This window comes from Oncorhynchus mykiss, chromosome 6 (genome assembly GCF_013265735.2).
Source record: "Oncorhynchus mykiss isolate Arlee chromosome 6, USDA_OmykA_1.1, whole genome shotgun sequence".
Taxonomy (NCBI): Eukaryota; Metazoa; Chordata; class Actinopteri; order Salmoniformes; family Salmonidae; genus Oncorhynchus; species Oncorhynchus mykiss.
Genome location: NC_048570.1, coordinates 45,448,652 through 45,468,984, shown reverse-complemented (window position 1 = coordinate 45,468,984; position 20,333 = coordinate 45,448,652). Strand labels below are relative to the sequence as shown.

The 20,333-nt window shown below is 44.6% G+C and overlaps 1 protein-coding gene across 2 annotated transcripts in view; it reads left to right on the top strand.

The window, feature by feature from the left end:
• Positions 1 to 20,333, top strand: part of kremen1 (kringle containing transmembrane protein 1) — a 116,041-nt gene that overhangs the window by 84,390 nt on the left and 11,318 nt on the right. For both annotated transcript variants that reach the window (XM_021606620.2, XM_021606619.2), the window contains exons 4-7: positions 9,877 to 10,001; positions 12,099 to 12,252; positions 13,099 to 13,208; positions 13,451 to 13,673. In XM_021606620.2, coding sequence (XP_021462295.1) covers positions 9,877 to 10,001; positions 12,099 to 12,252; positions 13,099 to 13,208; positions 13,451 to 13,673 — 612 coding nt within the window. The remainder of the gene's footprint in view (positions 1 to 9,876; positions 10,002 to 12,098; positions 12,253 to 13,098; positions 13,209 to 13,450; positions 13,674 to 20,333) is intronic.

Sequence of the window (20,333 nt, the reverse complement as noted above, 5' to 3'; positions counted from 1 at the left end):
AATGGTCGAGTCACGGGTCCCTCAATTTATAATAGGTCTTATTGTCCTGTGTGGCTCAGTTGGTAGTGCACGGTGCTTGCAACACCAACACCAACACTGTAAGTTGCTCTGGATAAGAGCATCCGCTAAAATGTAAATCTATTGTGCCATTTTTTTCTAGTCACAACCAGATGGCAATACAGTGCCTTGCGAAAGTATTCGGCCCCCTTGAACTTTGCGACCTTTTGCCACATTTCAGGCTTCAAACATAAAGATATAAAACTGTATTTTTTTGTGAAGAATCAACAACAGGTGGGACACAATCATGAAGTGGAACGACATTTATTGGATATTTCAAACTTTTTTAACAAATCAAAAACTGAAAAATTGGGCGTGCAAAATTATTCAGCCCCTTTACTTTCAGTGCAGCAAACTCTCTCCAGAAGTTCAGTGAGGATCTCTGAATGATCCAATGTTGACCTAAATGACTAATGATGATAAATACAATCCACCTGTGTGTAATCAAGTCTCCGTATAAATGCACCTGCACTGTGATAGTCTCAGAGGTCCGTTAAAAGCGCAGAGAGCATCATGAAGAACAAGGAACACACCAGGCAGGTCCGAGATACTGTTGTGAAGAAGTTTAAAGCCGGATTTGGATACAAAAATATTTCCCAAGCTTTAAACATCCCAAGGAGCACTGTGCAAGCGATAATATTGAAATGGAAGGAGTATCAGACCACTGCAAATCTACCAAGACCTAGCCGTCCCTCTAAACTTTCAGCTCATACAAGGAGAAGACTGATCAGAGATGCAGCCAAGAGGCCCATGATCACTCTGATGAACTGCAGAGATCTACAGCTGAGGTGGGAGACTCTGTCCATAGGACAACAATCAGTCGTATATTGCACAAATCTGGCCTTTATGGAAGAGTGGCAAGAAGAAAGCCATTTCTTAAAGATATCCATAAAAAGTGTTGTTTAAAGTTTGCCACAAGCCACCTGGGAGACACACCAAACATGTGGAAGAAGGTGCTCTGGTCAGATGAAACCAAAATTGAACTTTTTGGCAACAATGCAAAACGTTATGTTTGGCGTAAAAGCAACACAGCTGAACACACCATCCCCACTGTCAAACATGGTGGTGGCAGCATCATGGTTTGGGCCTGATTTTCTTCAGCAGGGACAGGGAAGATGGTTAAAATTGATGGGAAGATGGATGGAGCCAAATACAGGACCATTCTGGAAGAAAACCTGATGGAGTCTGCAAAAGACCTGAGACTGGGACGGAGATTTGTCTTCCAACAAGACAATGATCCAAAACATAAAGCAAAATCTACAATGGAATGGTTCAAAAATAAACATATCCAGGTGTTAGAATGGCCAAGTCAAAGTCCAGACCTGAATCCAATCGAGAATCTGTGGAAAGAACTGAAAACTGCTGTTCACAAATGCTCTCCATCCAACCTCACTGAGCTCGAGCTGTTTTGCAAGGAGGAATGGGAAAAATGTTCAGTCTCTCGATGTGCAAAACTGATAGAGACATACCCCAAGCGACTTACAGCTGTAATCGCAGCAAAAGGTGGCGCTACAAAGTATTAACTTAAGGGGGCTGAATAATTTTGCACGCCCAATTTTTCAGTTTTTGATTTGTTAAAAAAGTTTGAAATATCCAATAAATGTCATTCCACTTCATGATTGTGTCCCACTTGTTGTTGATTCTTCACAAAAAAAATAAAGTTTTATATCTTTATGTTTGAAGCCTGAAATGTGGCAAAAGGTCGCAAAGTTCAAGGGGGCCGAATACTTTCGCAAGGCACTGTATATCGCCACTCCCTCATGAACAAAAACCACTAATTTACTATTAATCACTACCTCACAAGTTATACTCAATACCTGTGTTTCACTACTTATTTACTACATAAATGAATGTTAAGTTAGGCTCTCGGCTACTTTTTTGTAATCAGCCACTGATATTTGGGAGACTTGTCAGAACCTGGCAATGGGATGCAGGGGGGAAAGTGGCAGGGTAGAGCGAGACGACAAAGACAGCGTACTTTTCCGGCGGGGAAAGAGACAAATAGCTAGACTGTTGTTTTACCATTAAACTCAATACTAGTATTGTTACCAATTTCGTAAAGTAATTTGTGTTTCTTAACCAGGCAAAGCTAACTAGTAGGCTGGTGACTGGGGGTTACGGGGAAGCAAGAGAGTCTATTGCTCGATGTGTAGCCTATGATTGGAGGCGAAGCCGGAGCGGTGCATGTCTGTCCACACTCATACCATGCTCTCCCACACTCATACCATGCTCTCCCACACTCATACCATGCTCTCCCACCATCATACCATGCTCTCCCACACTCATACCATGCTCTCCCACACTCATACCACACTCTCCCACACTCATACCACGCTCTCCCACACTCATACCACGCTCTCCCACACTCATACCATGCTCTCCCACACTCATACCATGCTCTCCCACACTCATACCATGCTCTCCCACACTCATACCATGCTCTCCCACACTCATACCATGCTCTCCCACACTCATACCATGCTCTCCCGCAGCTCACCAGCTGATGTAGGCTGCAAATGCCAGGTGTGGCACATCCTTCCCACTGCTAGATAACAAAACCCTTACTGCTCTGTGCAGCCAGTGCTGCTAATATTCTGCCTATCATAGTAGCCTATGCAGTCCACGTGCAAATACAAGTCACGAGAAGGCGAGTCAGAGTCCTGGACTCAAGTATTATAACACTGCTAGCTACATTATGCGAGACAACCACATATACCAGTCAAATATACAGGATACGAGCATTCCATTCCAGTTAAACAATGAATATATAGCATCTATGAATAGAAAATCTGAGAACAGTAATATTTTTTCTTTTAATGGTAGATATAGTGTTTTTGGGAAATAAACTCTTCATATAGACATACAGAGAAATAAACTCACAAACACAGAAATGTATAAGGACATAGAGATGAGAACGAGCGTGTGTGAGTAATGGAGAGAGATCAACAGAGGTAAAGACAGAAAGTGAAAGAGAGAGAGAGAACTACAGAGAGAGAGAATAACTTATAAACACAGTCAGTGATAAGTATTATTTCCTTGGTGCATGATACTTAACATTCCCGGAGAGACAGATGAGTCTGTTCCAGGCGGTGAGGTGTGTGTGTGCGTGAGCGTGCGCGTCAGTGCTTGTGTACATGTGTGTGTGAGAGTTGTTAAGGTGTTGACAACCCGTCGGTAAGGTGGTGGCATCGTTAATGGGCCTCTGGGATCCTGTCCAAGCCCCAAAATACCTTCCTGTGTTACTGTAGGGCACTGAGACACAAACACACACACATTAGTGTAGGTAGGTAGAGATCCAGCCATGAGGAGCATCTTAAATTGCCTGACTGTGAGTGAAGAGTCTTTTATGACAGGGGTGTTTTTAAAATCTCCATCTCCCTTTGTGACATCACAGCATTCCTAACCAGGAAGTGCTAATGAGCTTCTCTCTTTATGGCATCACGTAGTTAGATGTAAATGAACCCACAGCGTTAGCGAAGAAGCTAAAGTGACCCCACGCTGTCCGCTCTTAGCATGGCCCACACAATGACATTAAAGACCGTAGATATCGTTTATGATCTGTGTGGGCAGACTAACCCTTATCGGGAGTTGCGTAGTGTGTTGCTGCTAAACTGACCTTTTGTGTTCCCCCGGAGTGGGAACGTTGTGCATTCTTTAGGCCGATACACAGAGAGTGGCCATTGAGACATTGACCATGGAGACATTTACACTGTATAAAGAGTGTTGAGTCAATACTGGTGTGCTGCAGATACTGTATGTTTTCCCCCTCATGAATGAGTCCTGCAGGTCATTAGCACTTGGCAGCTAGTTTGGAAAGACTTTAGAAAGACTGGCTTATTAACCTTTGACAAGTCATCGACCTTCTTATTGTCCTCCTCCTCTCTCACTGTCTCTTTCTGTGCCTCTCTCTTTCTCCTTTCCTCTCATCTCTCATGTATAAATATCCCTGGCTGTGTGTTCTCGGCGTGGCACGTGGAGTTAAGACTACATTTATGTAAAGTCCTCTCTCTGTTTCTCAGTCTCTCTCTCTCTCTCTCTCTCTCTCTCTCTCTCTCTCTCTCTCTCTCTCTCTCTCTCTCTCTCTCTCTCTCTTTCCAGATGTAATTGCAATTTATGTCTGTAACCACAACACGGTTGGTCGGGGAGAGACAGGGAGAGGAGAGAGAGTGAGAGAACGAAGAGAGACTAAGACAGAGAGAGAATGTGGCTGGAGGCATACAGAGCTGCTCGCCTGCCACCGCTGCCAAGTGAACTGTGTTGCCAAAGCCTGCTGCCGGTCCCTGTGTGTTTGATGTTGTGGTGTTTGTTATCATGCTGTGGCCCTCCCCCCACTGATGTTTTTAGTTCTGGTCTAGGTGTCTGCTCCTTCTCCAGAGGTGTCTTATCCTGTTGCAGACAGACCGTTTTTGTTGTTGTTTTGTCTGCAATGAACCCTGGGGTGTGGTAAGCGATCTCTTCCTAGCCGAGGCAGCAAGTTGTGATGATTCTGTCTATAGACAGGTCCTCCTGTGTCGGAGTCTGTGTGTTTCTGTGTGTGTGTCTCTACTCATGTGATTCCCCCTGCTTGGCTCTCCCCAGGCCTCTCTCCAGTCTGGCCTGGCTGATATAGCTGCCGCTGCCTTCATACACCTTGTTTCCCTCATCTCCCCGGCTTGTTAAACCAAATTCCACTGACGGCTTTGAAGTGTGTGTGTGTGTGTGTGTGTGTGTGTGTGTGTGTGTGTGTGTGTGTGTGTGTGTGTGTGTGTGTGTGTGTGTGTGTGTGTGTGTGTGTGTGTGTGTGTGTGTGTGTGTGTGTGTGTGTGTGTATTTATTTTATTACAAGCAAAGATTTTGTACTGGTTGTGCGGCTTGCGTCTGTGTAGCAGATGTAACGGACGAACAATGCTTTGCTCAGGGCCTTTTCTTCTGTTAAGGCATTTCTGCTATAATTGCCGACGTTAGCAGAAAAATTCTGCCGCCTTCCATTGTCATCTCAAGTTCCTGAGCGAGCAAAGCTGTGATTTAAGGGCTTATATCACACACACACACACACGCACACGCACACACGCACACACACGCACACACACACACACACACACACACACACAGTCACAATCCACGAGTTGCCGCTCCTCCTTTCAGTTGAAGCCGCTGCCGCTGGGATAACAGGACAAGGGCAGACAAATTGACAGTCGTCCACAATCGTCTTGTCAAAAGAGAACCAAGGGGCCTGCTGCCTTTAAATCTCACTGCTGAACCCTGTAGTAGCATCCCCTGCTGTTTGAAAGCCTTATTGAAGTGGCACCTACCTGCCTGGGTTAGCTTTAGCTCAGGGGAGGAAGGTTGCTATACAAACCACCAGATGTTTACTGGGTTGTGTGTGTGCGTGCGTCCGCGTGCGTGTTTGTGTTGCTGTACACACCAGGTGTTTACCGCTCTAAAGACTAAACTCGGGGTCACGCCCTGCGTACTTTTACGGGGTTTAGTGTGGCTGGAAGAATACCTGGGCCGCTTAAACTCATGTCCCAACCTCTACCTGCCTCACCCTGGAGAGTATGAAGTACCTAATCAAGACTTCAAATATCCACATTACTGTCATGTTTGTCTTTAACTCGCCACTTAATCTCCCTCCTAATTCCTAAAGTCAGCCGCTGTGTGCTGAACTGTGTGTGCGCTCTGCCACACTAAATGAGCCAGACAGAGGTATTCATCGTCTCATAAAGCGAGAGCTTTTTTTTTTTACATGACTGTAAAGAAGAAAAGAAAGGATAAAAAGAGGGAAAGGAAGACAGGAGGGATATTCCTGGTGATTTATAGAGGAGAGGAACTTTTCCTTCCCTCTTCACTGCTCCTCTCCTCAAACTCAGATTGCTCTCTCTCCCTCTGTCCTCTGTCGTCGTCTCCTCTCTTCCGCTCTCTCCATCTCTCTCTCTCTCTCTCTCATCATCACCATGGTCGCCTCCCATCTCCTTTCTCTCCTCTGCACTTTGTTGATCCCGTCGTGGCCCTTCGGCCAACAGCGTGGTCGGACTGCGGTCAGAGAACGTGGGCGAGAAGCAGGGCGTAGAGTAGCACCGTTGTCCTGTCCTTGTCCGGGACATTTGGGTTAATGTCCCAAATGGCACCCGATTTCCTATATAGTGTACTACTTTTAATCAGGGTTCTGGTCAAAAGTAGTGGACTAGAAAGGGGACAGGGCGCCATTCGGGAAGCGCCCTTGGTTAGCGAGTGTTCAGCACTGGCCTTTTGAACCTCTTTTGGGATTCCCAGAAGGCCTCGCCCTGCTCGTGTTTCGTCCTTATGCAAACACCAACGCATCTGTGGCATCTGCTATTTACATAGATGAGCTATTGTGTCAGCCAAAACGTTTACATTGGCACCGACGAGGCAGGCAGCGGGACTGGGGAGCGCACGTGTGTGGTCTTCGTCCACTCTCTCCTCTCTCTTTCTCGCTCCCTCCAAATCTCCCTGTCTTTCTCATAATACAATACAATACATGCTCTATTGGCATGAATTTGTGGTTGCCACTGTTGCCAAAGCACTGTATATGAAGTATACAAATCAACAATATGTTCCCTCTCCCTCTCTCTCTCTGTGTCTCTGTGTGTGTGTGTGTGTCTCTCTCTGTGTGTCTCTCTCTCTCTCTCTGTGTGTGTGTGTGTGTGTGTCTTTCTCTCTCTCTCTCTCGCTCTCTCTCGTTCTCTCATTCTCTCGGTCTGTAGAAAACACCCCAGGGAAAAAACGTGAACTAGGCATAGGTTTTAAGTCTTAAACATCCAGCATGCACCAGTTAAAATGCGTGGGTGCGCTAACTAGATGTCTACAAGCCTCTTCTAGAACTCTCGGAACTCATTCTCTCTCTAACATGACACAGTAGAGCTGTATTGAAACTTCGTACCAATTTAGTGTATTGTTTGTATAAAGTTATACACTGAGTGTACAAAACATTAAGAAAACCTTCCTAATATTGAGTTGCACCCCCTTTTGCCCTCAGAACAGCCTCAATTCGTCAGGGCATGGACTCTACAAGGTGTCGAAAGCGTTCCACAGAGATGCTGGCCCATGTTGACTCTAATACTTCCCACAGTTGTGTCAAGTTCGCTGAATGTCCTTTGGGTGGTGGACCATTCTTGATACACAAGGGAAACTGTTGAGTGTGAAAACCCCAGCAGCATTGCAGTTCTTGATCGGCATGCCTGGCACCTAGTACCATACCCCATTCAAAGGCACCATCTGAATGGCACACATACACACATACATTTTGCCCTAAAATTTGCCTGGTTGGCACCTTAGGTTGATTTTCAACAGTCATATCACTGAGTTGTCCCTCAAACCAGCCCTGACAGTCAGATAAACCTCCCTGTTCTCTCTCTCTCTCTCTCTCTCTCTCTCTCTCTCTCTCTCTCTCTCTCTCTCTCTCTCTCTCTCTCTCTCTCTCTCTCTCTCTCTCTCTCTCTCTCTCTCTCTCTCTCTCTCTCTCTCTCTCTCTGGCATTGTTCTAGCTTGTGGCTAGATGACACAAATTCCAATTTGAGACAATAGCTTTGGGGTGGAATAGAAATGAGTTTGATATTGTGTTTTAATTTTGTTCTCTCTAATACGTTTTACCCATAAAACATTGAAATGTGAATAAAAGTAATACAACTTGAATCATAATGAGACAAAGGATTCTAAATCCGATTATTTGTATTAGTCCAGGCTTGAAGGTTTACCTGGAATATAATGCATTTTATTACTTACTTACACGGTGTTTAATGAATGCACGGTGGATTAGGGTGAAGAACACTCTATTTGTCTTCCAGAGAACAGAAAAGCTGTCTTTACATCTTTACAACCCAACACCCTGGATAGGGGCAGCCTCTCTCCTCTCTCCCAGACCATGTCCTCAGAAGTGTCCTTTCACAGCCCATGTATATTGCAGCAGAGGCTGTCTGCTGCTTATTTTTGACCTCTGACTCAATAGACCTTCTCTCTCCTCTCACGTCAATGTTTAAAGAGAGCCCCAGGCTGTTGTACTATGAGGTATTCTGGGGTCAACGCGTCCACTGTACCCACTTCTCTCTGTCTAGCACAGTTAGGGCGATAAATGCACGTACACTCAAGCATGCAGACACACACGCACGCACGCACGCACGCACACACACACACCCTACAGCAGTGTTTCCCAACTCCAGTCCTCAAGTACCCCCAACAGTACATATTTTTTTGTTGTGGCCCCTGACAAGCACACCTGATCCTACTTGTCAACTAATCACCAAGCCCTTGACAAGTTGAATCAGGTGTTTTTGTCTGGGGCTACAACAAAAATGTGTGCTGTTAGGGGTACTTGAGGACCGGTTGGGAAACACTGCCCTACAGCACCCTCAGCGATAGCCAAGTAAAACTCAACTCCGCAATGTACTTCACAGCTCCGACATCACATAGAATACATTTTTTTAAATCAAAAACTACGTATTTCTTCACCCAAAGAATAGCACGCAATTACACAGGACATTACATTTTATTTGACGTTGGAGCTCCAGTCCACCCACTCTCGTCTCCGCTCAACTCCATTGCGTGAAATACATTGTGGAGTTGAGTTTTTCTCGGCTATCTCAGTAACAACCCTTGAAAGTACACTCTTACTGCCAGTTCCTGTCCCTCTCACGCACACGCATACGCACGCACAAACAAGCACAGCCAGTTTCACACACGCCACCTACCCTCTATGGCAGTGATACTTCCAGCTTGCCCGGATATCGACATACTCTAGATTCCAACCCCCTTTCACTGTGACTCAGACACCCTTCCTCTCCTCCCTCACCTCCTCCCTCTCTCCTCCCTCACTCCTCACCTCCTCCTCCTTTCTTCCAAGCCCAACTTTTTGTCTGGTGACAATTAACAAAACAATCTCAAACTGAAGCCAGCCAGAGAATTCTGGGGAGATGGCTTTTTTTTTTTTTTTGGCGCAGCTCATCGTGTTTCATGGCGTTCCCAGTCCGCCGGAGTGTGTGTGTCTGCATCTGTGTGTGCGTGCGTGTGCATGCCTGCCTGTGAGTGTGCCTGTGCGTGTGGAGCCAGGCCAGCCATGTGGGGCCAGGCAAGCCATTGGAGAAGAAGTGTTAATCACACCTTATAAAACACAACACTATTCAACAGAGCCACATGACAGACCAGGTTACAGGAAACATACTGTATGATCTAATGATCTATTACAGAACTACAACCTAGGACTGGCTAGAACTGGCTCTGAGCTTAATCCTGCATATTCAAGGGTCCCTCAGGATTGGATCTGTCGACCAATGTTCTATATCTTCGTTGACGCCTGTTCTATGAGACACAGGTGGATTGTGGGATGTGTAGTCCCACACGACCACTGTTCTGGCATATGGCCTCATGGTAAATGATCCCTGGGATTGGTTGTTTCAAACAGGACTAATACACCACACAGGTGCATCATGGGGGAAAAGTGGAGGCAAGTGGGAGGAGCTATAGGAGGACGGGCTCATTGTAATGGCTGGAATGGAATCGATGGAACAGAGTCAAACATGTAGTTTCCTTATGTTTGATGTGTTTGATATCTTTCCATTGATTCCCTTCCAGCCACAATGACCCCATCCTCCTATAGCTCCTCCCACAAGCTTCCTCTGTGGGAAATACAGTGAATGTTTAATGCAATGTGTGATTTGACGTACAGAAGGGCCTCTTAAGAGGAACTACATCATATCACAACACATTGCAAATGCTTCATGGGAAATGTAGTGAATGCATAATGCAGTGTGTGCCTGTTAGTATTGAAGTGCCTATCGTTATGAAATACATGGCTAACCCCTGCTGTCTTCTCTGTGTTTTCTCCAGTGCCAGGTAACCTGGGCTGTTTCAAAGACAGTGGAGACCCTCCCACCCTGACAGGGAGCAGTGAGACCTCCAACAAACTCACCATCCAGAACTGCATCAGCTTCTGCCGCAAACAGAGATACAAGGTAAGAAAGTACAGAGATGGATGTGTCCCAAAAGTAATGCACTATAGGGACTATGATGCCTTTCAAGATTTGGTTCACCAACCTGTTTCATCTGCAGGAAGTCATCTTTGAGGGAAGAATGGCTGTCTGTTCTAGACACTGTATTTCTATATTTATGACCATAACTATCCTCCCATTTCAAATTAAATCAGTGACACATCAGATGATGAAACATCGCCGCCAGCTGTGAATGTACAGGCTCGATGGCCTTCTATTGTCTTGGGTACTGACCATGGGTGTAAACAATGGCAGGTGTTTATGTTCGGTGTGAACACGTCCAGTTGGCCCTGCGTCAGACCCAGCTCTCAGACGCTGTCTGCACTGATGAGCAGTGACAGTCAGCCCCCTCTGTGTGTGTGCGTGTGTCCCTCCAGTCCCGCTCCGCAGATGGCACTGACATTATGTGTCGGCAGCCTGAGACCATAACGTCTGTCCGTCCTCTGATTGTCATTGTCTCTAATACACATTTAAAACGCTGCATTGATGCTCTCTGACTTCACTATGACAAACAACCACATCCAACCATAAGTCAGTCAGACAGTAAGTCGGTGAATACGTCCCAAATGGCACCCTATTCCCTGGGGCGGCAGTTAGAGTGTTGGACTAGTAACCAGAAGGTTACAAGTTCAAACCCCTGAGCTGACAAGGTACAAATCTGTCGTTCTGCCCCTGAACAGGCAGTTCAGGCAGAACAGGCAACCCACTGTTCCTAGGCCGTCATTGAAAATAAGAATTTGTATTTAACTGACTTGCCTAGTTAAATAAAGGTAAAATAAATATAGTGCACTACTTTTGGCCAGGGCCCCACAAGGAATAGGGTGCCATTTGGGACACACCCAATGACTTGTGATTCAGTGATTCAGATGCCCCTTGCAAACAATTTTCTGCTCTGTCACCAGAGTTTGTCTTCCTTTCTCAAGTACATTTTCTTTTTCATCTGATAAATATGTAACACATTCACGTCGGTTCGGTTAGCGGCGGAGGAGTCTAGTTACATAAATTCCAGCTTCATGAGAAAATGTTCAGAATGAAGGGAAGTGATGCGGTACCTTCATATGAATTCATTTATGGGAAGAAAATGACACAATGGTCTTCTTTTAATGAGAGACAATGGCGCTCTTAGTCAGTGTTCTGCCTGCACACTGAGTACGACTGGTTTGGATCTGAATTCTGAAAGGAAAGGTCAAGATGATTGAAGAGGTTTGACTGAGTGTGTCCCAAATGGCAGCCTAGTGTTCCCTTTATAGTGCACTACTTTGCCCTGGTCAAACATAGTGCACTTTTAAGGGAAGAGGGTGCCATTTGGGAAGCATTCCGTGATTCTGTCTCTCATTCTAATACAGCCCAACGCAACATGGCTTTCGGAAATGTTTACTATGTTTTGACTAAGAGATGTAGGTTAAGTGGTCCGATGCTATTTCAGACTAGTTTATTTGAGCCCTACACTGAGGTCTTTGATGTGAGTTCGTACTCAACTAGTCACCCTCTAATTAATTACTGCTGACAGAGTGGGGATTTGTCCAACATTGCACCCTATTTCCTATGGAGTTGCACTACTTTTGACCAGGGCCCATAGGGCATATATATGTATATTAGGGAATAGGGTGCCATTTGGCACGCATGAAGGAGTGGTGACTGTTCTGTTTCTCCGAACGCACTGGACTCAAACCAACCACACCATATTATTATCATCAAACGCCTGATGGCTTTAGACACATAAATCACTTTATTTTAGGACAGAAAAACAGTCATTTTGGGGATTTTTATGGAATCATTCTGAAAGTATGCTTATTAACATACAATTTTATGATATAGTAGTATCTCTGATTAAGTTGTCTGACTCTACCATCCAGAGTTGGCTTAAGGAGGTTCAGCTCTCTCTAAATTCTGTTTCCTCTCAAGGTTTCTTTCTTTGCCTTCATCCAAAGGGTTTTATACTACTTTTTTTTAAGTTACCCTCTTGTGAAGCTTTAGACAAGTGCTAAACAAATAAAGTTTGATTTGAGCTTAACATTTGATGATCATTGATTGATTTGCATGTCTCTCTCTGTTCTGTAGCTAGCTGGGATGGAGTCGGGTTACGCCTGTTTCTGTGGCAACGACCTGGACCAGCATCACCATGGCAAAGCACCCAGTATGGAGTGCAACCATGTGTGTTTTGGTGACCACACCCAGCCCTGTGGAGGAGATGGATGGGTCATCATCTTCGACAGTGAGTAGGAGATCATTTGCTCTGGGTCGTATTCATTAGTGCACATCGCTGCAAACGATAGACATTATTTCCCGTGTGCAAACAATACAAACTATTCTTATTGGACATATTCAGGTAGTCCTTCACAGTTTTGGGCTGTTTTCTTCCATTTGGCTTTTAGTGAAAATGACCCTAGACTGGTCAGCCCTTTATAACATCTATGATGCTTCACCTAATATGTAAAAAGGGGAGTTTGCATTTTTTTTTTTTTACACATAAGCTCCACCACACTGGCGATGGTGAATAATCCACAAACAATTGAATGGTTCTCTCAGAACCAACATTGGAAAGAAGTGAAACAACCGAACAGAATATGAAAGGATTGCATCACTCTCACCAACTCACTTTTTTGGAAGAGTCATGTGAACATAATGTTCTATCTCTCCCTCTGTTGTCGTAAAATGATTTGCTGATTTTTGGCAAAACAATGCCTGCTAAATCTCTTTCTAATAGGCTACACAAGCATATCGTTTATGGCAGACACACCTGCTAGATAATGAGACGCAGATTTCACAGCTGTAGTCAACACAATTACAACGATGATGAAATACTCCTTGTTCAGTCCAGTCTCATCTTTCCTCTCTGTGTTGAAAACTCTTCATTCCACTCTCTCTATCATTGAGAGAGTCTGTTGTATGTAGTTTCTATATGAAAAGGTCTCTTTGACAACTCTTGAGACATAGGAGTCAACGGGGTTAGTTATATAAGAGGGTGAAGTTGTATGAGAGACTTATAAAGTTGCAAATGCAAACTTCAATAACTGAACTGTTATTCGTTGAATCATCTTTCTCTGTTTCTCTCCTCCAGCTCGTGTTGGGGCGTGCGGGGGTAACTACTCTGCTCCCTCTGGGGTGGTCTACTCCCCTGACTTCCCTGATAAGTACGAGGCAGGGAGGGTCTGCTACTGGACTGTCCAGGTATTGTGTCTCGTTTCTTAGGTTGTGTATCAAATGGCACCCTATCCACTTTACAGTGCACTACTTTTGACCGGGGTCCAACTGTAATGTGTTATATTGGGGATAGGGTGTAATATAATGCACTACAGTTGGACCCTTTCTGTTTGTTGCCTATTGCCTAAAGCATCGTTGGCTTTCAGAAAGTAGTAAGTATCATGTATTATTAAGTACTATGTGTTTTTTTCTATTTGCATTATTATTAGGTACCTGGAGCCTCCATGATCCTGTTCAACTTCACCTTCTTCGACATCTCGGACCAGACAGACATGGTGGAAATGCTGGATGGCTATACCACCCAGGTGTTAGCACGGTTCGACGGTCGCAACTCGCCCCAGGACCTGGTCAACGTCACTGGAGACTTTGTCATCCTCTACTTCTACTCAGACCACACCAACCAAGCACAGGGCTTCTCTGTCACATACCAAGGTGGGTTTGCAATGGGATATATACAGTATACACACACACACACATATACAGAGCGCACCAAGCTAGCTGTCACATACCAAGTTAAGAGACCTGTAGACATGTCGTAGGTAAGGACTTCAGGAGGGGGTAAATTAGTACTGTCCCCAACCCTTGTTGCCAACATCACCCACACATACACTATATATACAAAAGTATGTGGACACCCCTTCAAATTAGTGGATTCGGCTATTTCAGCCACACCCGGTGCTGACAGGTGTATAAAATTGAGCACACAGCCATGCAATTTCCATAGACAAACATTGGCAGAAGAATGGCCTTACTGATGAGCTCAGTGACTTTCAACGTGGGACCGTCATAAGATGCCACCTTTCCAACAAGTCAATTCGTCAAATTTCTGCCCTGCTAGAGCTTCCCCGGTGAACTGTAAGTGCTGTTCTTGTTAAGTGGAAACGTCTAGGAGCAACATCGGCTCAGCAGCGAAGTGGTAGGCCACACAAGCTCACAGAACGGCACCGCCGAGTGCTGAAGTGTATAAAAAGCGTCTGTCTTTGGTTGCAACCCTCAATACTGAGTTCCAAACTGCCTCTGGAAGCAACGTCAGCACAAGAGCTGTTCATCAGGGCTTCATGAAATGGGTTTCCATGGCCAAGCAGCCACACCCAAGCCTAAGATCACCATGCGCAATGCCAAGTGTCGGCTGGAGTGGTGTAAAGCTCACCGCCATTGAACTTTGGAGCAGTTGAAATGCATTCTCTGGAGTGATAAATCACGCTTCACCATCTGGCAGTTCAACGGACGAATCTGGGTTTGGCGGAGGCCAGGAGAACACTACCTGCCCCAATGCATAGTGCCAACTATAAAGTTTGGTGGAGGAGGAATAAATGGCCTGGGGCTGTTTTACATGGTTCAGGCTAGGCCCCTTAGTTCCAGTGAAGGGAAATTTTAATGCTACAGCATACAAAGTCATTCTAGACGATTCTGTGCTTCCAACTTTGTGGCAACAGTTTGAGGCAGGCCCTTTCCTGTTCCAGCATGACAATGCCCCCGTTTACAAAGTGAGGTCCATGCAGAAATGGTTTGTCGAGATCGGTGTGGAAGAACTTGACTGGCTTGCACAGAGCCCTGACCTCAAACCCATCGAACACTTTTGGGATGAATTGGAACGCCGACTGCGAGCCAGGCCTAATCAACCCAACATCAGTGCCCAACCTCACTAATGCTCTTATAGCTAATTGGAAGCAAGTCCCCGCAGCAATGTTCCAACATCTCATGGAAAGCCTTCCCAGAAGAGTGGAGGCTGTAATAGCAGCAAAGGGAGGACCGACTCCATATTAATGCCCATGATTTTGGAATGAGATGTTCGATGAGCAGTTGTCCAAATACTTTTGGTCATGTCGTGTAGGTTGTTTTGAGGTTGTCACAACAATTGTACAAAAACCAAGCAAATTGTTATAGTAGATATGAGAGATTACTGTAACAAGCTTTTCCATCGCCTTCGGCTTGGCTTGAATTATTTCAGCCCCATGCAGTGATTTGACTGAACCACAAACTCATCTCTCTCCGGGAGCCATAATTTGCATGAACAGGTGCAGGCTGACATCCTGCTATCCTGGTTCCATGGCAGGGTTTTGCATAGCAACCAAGCCGGATGGACACTGTTAAATCGACCAGACGAATGTGTTGTGGCTCTACTTAAAGCACACACACATAAACACAGACACACAGGCACATGCACACACACACACACACATGCATGCGCCCAGCCACACCCTGAGGGTAAGAAAGGGAGACAGGCAGGGAAGTGCTGCCGGCGGTGGACCCTTTCTCTTATAATTTGCTAGCCAATGCCTCAACGCCGCAGGTGATATTGGTGTTGCGTATATTGAAATGTTTTGTTTTTCTAGGAACTCACCGTGAGACTCACACTAATTCACAAGGTGCATGTCGTAGCATATTAAACATTGGCAGTGTGGGGGGATACTTTTCGGGATGGTAAAAATGTTCTGTGTTAACTTGAATGACTAACAAACAGATACAAAAAACATGTATGTAGAAAATATAAATAGCCGTCTTTGAAAACTAACAATCACCAAAATAAAAACTGCACGGTCAGGTAGAATAAAAAATTCTAAACATTTCATGTCATTGGGCTCCCATTGATTTTGTTATAATGTTTGAGTCACTCAGATAGCATAAGAACATGGCATAGAATTGCAGGAAATTAGTAGAGCTGGGAATTGCCAGGGACCTCACGATACGATATTATCATGATAATTAGGTGCCGATACGACATGTATTGCGATTCGATACCGCGATTTTATTGCGATTTGATGATTCAAACATATTGCTCACTACATGTCTGCTGCAAAGAGACAAAAAAGAGCATGAGAAAATTAGTTTAGATCATTCAGGGAAATAAAAGTGCTGAAAACATTTTTGGCTCACTATTTATGTAAAAAGAAGATGGAGAACTATAGGATGAAAAGTTTTGGCACAGGTACAACAGGCTAGCGCTAGAACATTTACAAATCAATACTTCCAAGTCAAATATCAATATAATATTGAACAAAAACTAAATTGCTATATGTAACTGTATAGATTTTTTCCCTTCCTTTTGTTTTTGGTCTTTGTCCTACTCACAAACCTCTGTTGGAAACAGGTCGGGTCGCGCGTCCGCCAAAAGGCCATTCTTTGCCTATCTCCCCTTCCAGAACAGCCTTGAGTTCAAATTTACACTTCACATTTCCATATCATAAAACTTATGTAATATACAGTGTCAATGTTTACTATGTTTGATGTACAGTAAAAAGATGACATGGTGTCATACCCTGTGTTGTTCTGAACAGAATGAGCCTGTTTTGTTTATTGTGAAGGAAATTCACTGTGGAGCACGCACCTGAATGCACGCATGATTATTTTCTATGCGCACCAAAATGACCATCTGTTTCTCTGAATTTCCATGTGAAAGCCAAACACTCCGTGCTTGACTTGGGCCGGAGCTATCTGGAGGACCGTACTGGCACCTCCAAATGTTGAGGAACTGCGTAACGGCTCCTCTATAAAACAAAGTAGCCTATCACCAGCCAGGATCAATCAAAAAAAGATTGATCAAAGCGGAATGAAGGCGGGATCTGCATGGAATAGCAATGGAGAGTGGGCATTCAGATCCTGATTCCACTTTCTTCAGTGTATGTCTACCAGTAGACTGTTCCGAGTTTGAGAATGCGCAGATTGAGAATGGGGCCAGCCTGAATGTTCAGGATGCGCTGTTCCAAGTTGTCAAATGAGGGTTCTTACGGTCATGAAAATCCTGAAAAAGTTATGGAATTTTTATATTGTGTTTTCCTTTTTAAGTATATGTCTATTTTTAAGTTATTTATCATATCAGCCATGATCAAAATTAGGCCTATCCTTCAGCATGTCTTTCTGTGTGTGCTGTGCATCATCTGTGTGTGTACCAGTGCAAGTGGGCGTTGCTCGAGGAGAGAGAGGGAGCCCAGCTAGCACACAACATTCTGAGAAGCATATGTTTCTTTAAGCTTGGTGAGAGCGTGGTTGTCCTATGGTTAGTTTGCATACAACCTTCCCACAAAGTTCTGGGAATGGTGCAGATAAGTTGCTTAGCATTGGGACTTTCTCAGCACATTTAAGGAACTTGACAAAATCATGTTATTTCTTGGTATTTCATTACTTTAACAGAACGTTTCTTAAAAGTTCAAACATGGTTACATTTAATTACATTTTTGGTAATGTTCTAGGAATGTTCTTCAACTGGTTTGACATTGGGAATGTTCTCAAATAGTTCAGAGAACGTTAAGAAACAATGTTCTCCTCTGGGAATTTCAGTACTTCAGCCTAACGTTTTCTGCAGGTTTCCTCGTGGTTCTAGTTGAAGTCATATTCTCAGAATATTAAGGAAATGTTCCATAAAAACCACAAGAAAACATTAGTAACGTTGAAAGAACGTTCTAATAAAGTTATTGAAAAACACATACATTCCGTTCTCAGCATCAACAAAACTCTCACTATCCACTATCTTGTTAAGTGTGTTCAGGTGTGTTGGCCAAGCCCACTAATTGGCCTCACATTATATTAATGAGTGCTTGTTTCCTTTGAAATGGGGTCAGTTTGAATAGACTAAAATGAACAGCTTTGTATGAGTTAAAAAAATAAATAATACATTGCTTGTTAGCTCCAACCTGGTGGACTAATCCCATGGATCGAAAACAGAAGATCATAGGTTTGAATCTCACTGACGGCTTGTCACAATAAAAAAATACCTGTGTTTGCATGATAATGCTTAAGCAAATTAATTTCCAAATGTTCCATCTGTGCTTGGAGTTCAAAACAGTTAACCTAAGCTAGCAGTCTTATTAAAACAACAAATATGGCGAAAAGTACAGTAAATATAAAATCAACATTGTAATGTTTGGATTCAGTCTTCTGTCAGGTGAACTGTTGTGTCCTCAAATTTGGTCAAATAATTTTCCTATAATCTCCAGACGTTTCCATTTCAGTTGCTACCATGCTTCTGCATAAAAAATGTATTCTGTAAGAAACAATTCAATTTAGCCCTATCCATATAGGCCAATTCCTATAAGGTTAACAGATCACAGGAGTGTCACAATATTCTTTGCCAGCTCTTGTCTCTGTGTTAGGAAAAACTTCAACAAAAGGAACGTTTTATACGGCTAAGAATTAGCTTTGTCTCTTTTTCTCCTCGAGGTCTCTTTGTAGCTAGCATCCGGAACCTGCTGGCTACAGATACTTGGCTAGCTTAACTGCAAGGTTTCGCTAACCAGGCTAGTTCACTATCCTACCCTATATTTTCTACCTGCAAGGGAAGAATTTCTAATCTTTCTCTCGGTAGAGAGATACGCTTTGTCCGTCGCAAGACTAACTTAGCGCTAGCTTCCTCCTGCTAACTAGCTAGTTCAGTACCCCACTTGGCGAACGATAGCTACGTTCACTTGGTTAAGAGGTTAGCTTTTCCCAGCTAACATTGTGCTAACTAGCCTAGCTGGCAGCCAACACACTGCTAGTTAGCTGTGTTTTTATTTTGTTCTGGGATTAGCTTTCCCATCAGTGCTATGGAAGAAGCTAACCCTGCCTCAGGGGATCCGAGCACCAAGCTAGTTTGACAGCATTGAGATTGCTCCCAGCGGATTCCCTTGGAGGGAGTGGGGGCATCTGACCTAGGGGAACGCCCCAGCAGCAGAAAAGTGCAGTGGACAGTTACACTCTGTGTTCTGCGCTGGTACCTTCTTGGGTGGAGCACAGTGGACGTCAATGTGCTACTGGTGAGTGCCTCCCCATGTGCTGCTCACTGAGAGAGTAGAAAACCAGCATGCATCCGCAGTCAAGTCTGGGACCCTATCCACTGTTACCAAGTGCTACAGACTGCAGTTCGCTATGAGACCTCTTGCCTTCAATGGCATTCTGGAATCAGATGAACCGTGACTTGGCTCGCATACTAAAGCAGGAAATCTCCTCTCTTCTATTCAAATTGAATATCAGAGCGATAGCAGAGGAAGAGAGACATTGAGCCTTCTACTCCTGGTACTTTCTGGTTAACAAAAAGGGGAGAGATTTGCCCCATTCTGGACCTACAGGTCCTCTACAGTTATCTGAGGAATTTTGCGTTTCGTTTGCTCACACCGAACGTGCTGTCTCGTTCTATTCGTCCAGGCGACTGGGTCACATCAGTTGAACCGCGTACTTCCAGATAAGCATCCACACAAGGTTTCTAAGGATTGCCAAGGCAAAGCCTATGAATAACTTGTTCTCCCGTTCGGGCTAGCGCTTCCCGGACATTCACCAAGTGTGTGGAGGCGCTCACAAGTCCGTCAGAAACGAGGGGCTGAGGGTATCCGCCTACATAGATGATAACCTGCTCTGCTCCCCTTCCCGGGAGCAAGCGGGGCGAGATGTTACCTCCTTGGTAACCCACCTTTCCGGGCTCGGGTTTCCAAATCAATCAGATAAAAGTTTTTTGTACTGACACAGAGAATATAGAATCAGTATCATCCAACGCTGTTGGAAGGCCGCATCGCCTCATTCCGACAGTGCCTATCCCTATTAAACAGGAGGCACACGGCCATGTTCTGAATACGCCTCCGGTTACTGGAGTTAATGGACTCCACTATCTCAGTGGTCCCACATGGCCTACTGAGGATGAGAAGTTTCAAACGCTGGGTTTTATCCCTATGTCTGTGCACTCAAAATCAGAGTGACTCACATCTTTCTGGAAATGGAGGGGCCCCTCGATCTTCACATTCGGCACCACTCTGAAAGTGGAGGAAGGTGATGACGACAGACGCATCACTCATGGGTTGGGGCGAAGTTTATGAGGGCCAGGCAGTTAACTGAGTGTGGACCACACAACTCTGTCTTGCCCATATCAATTACCTAGAATTTCTGACAGTGTTCCTCTTTTGAAACACTTTCTGCCCTTCCTTCGGTATTGTCACGGCCTTGTCAGGACAGACGGCCTACATCAACAATCAGGGATCATCATCATCAACAATAATTTTAAGGCACATGTTCCTTAAAATTCCATATGGCATAGCCAGATCAGGGCCTAACATAAGGACAACTCAGAGTATGCTATTCTGTTCTTCTGAAATAGACTACATTTTCTTCGTATCATGTTTCTTTATT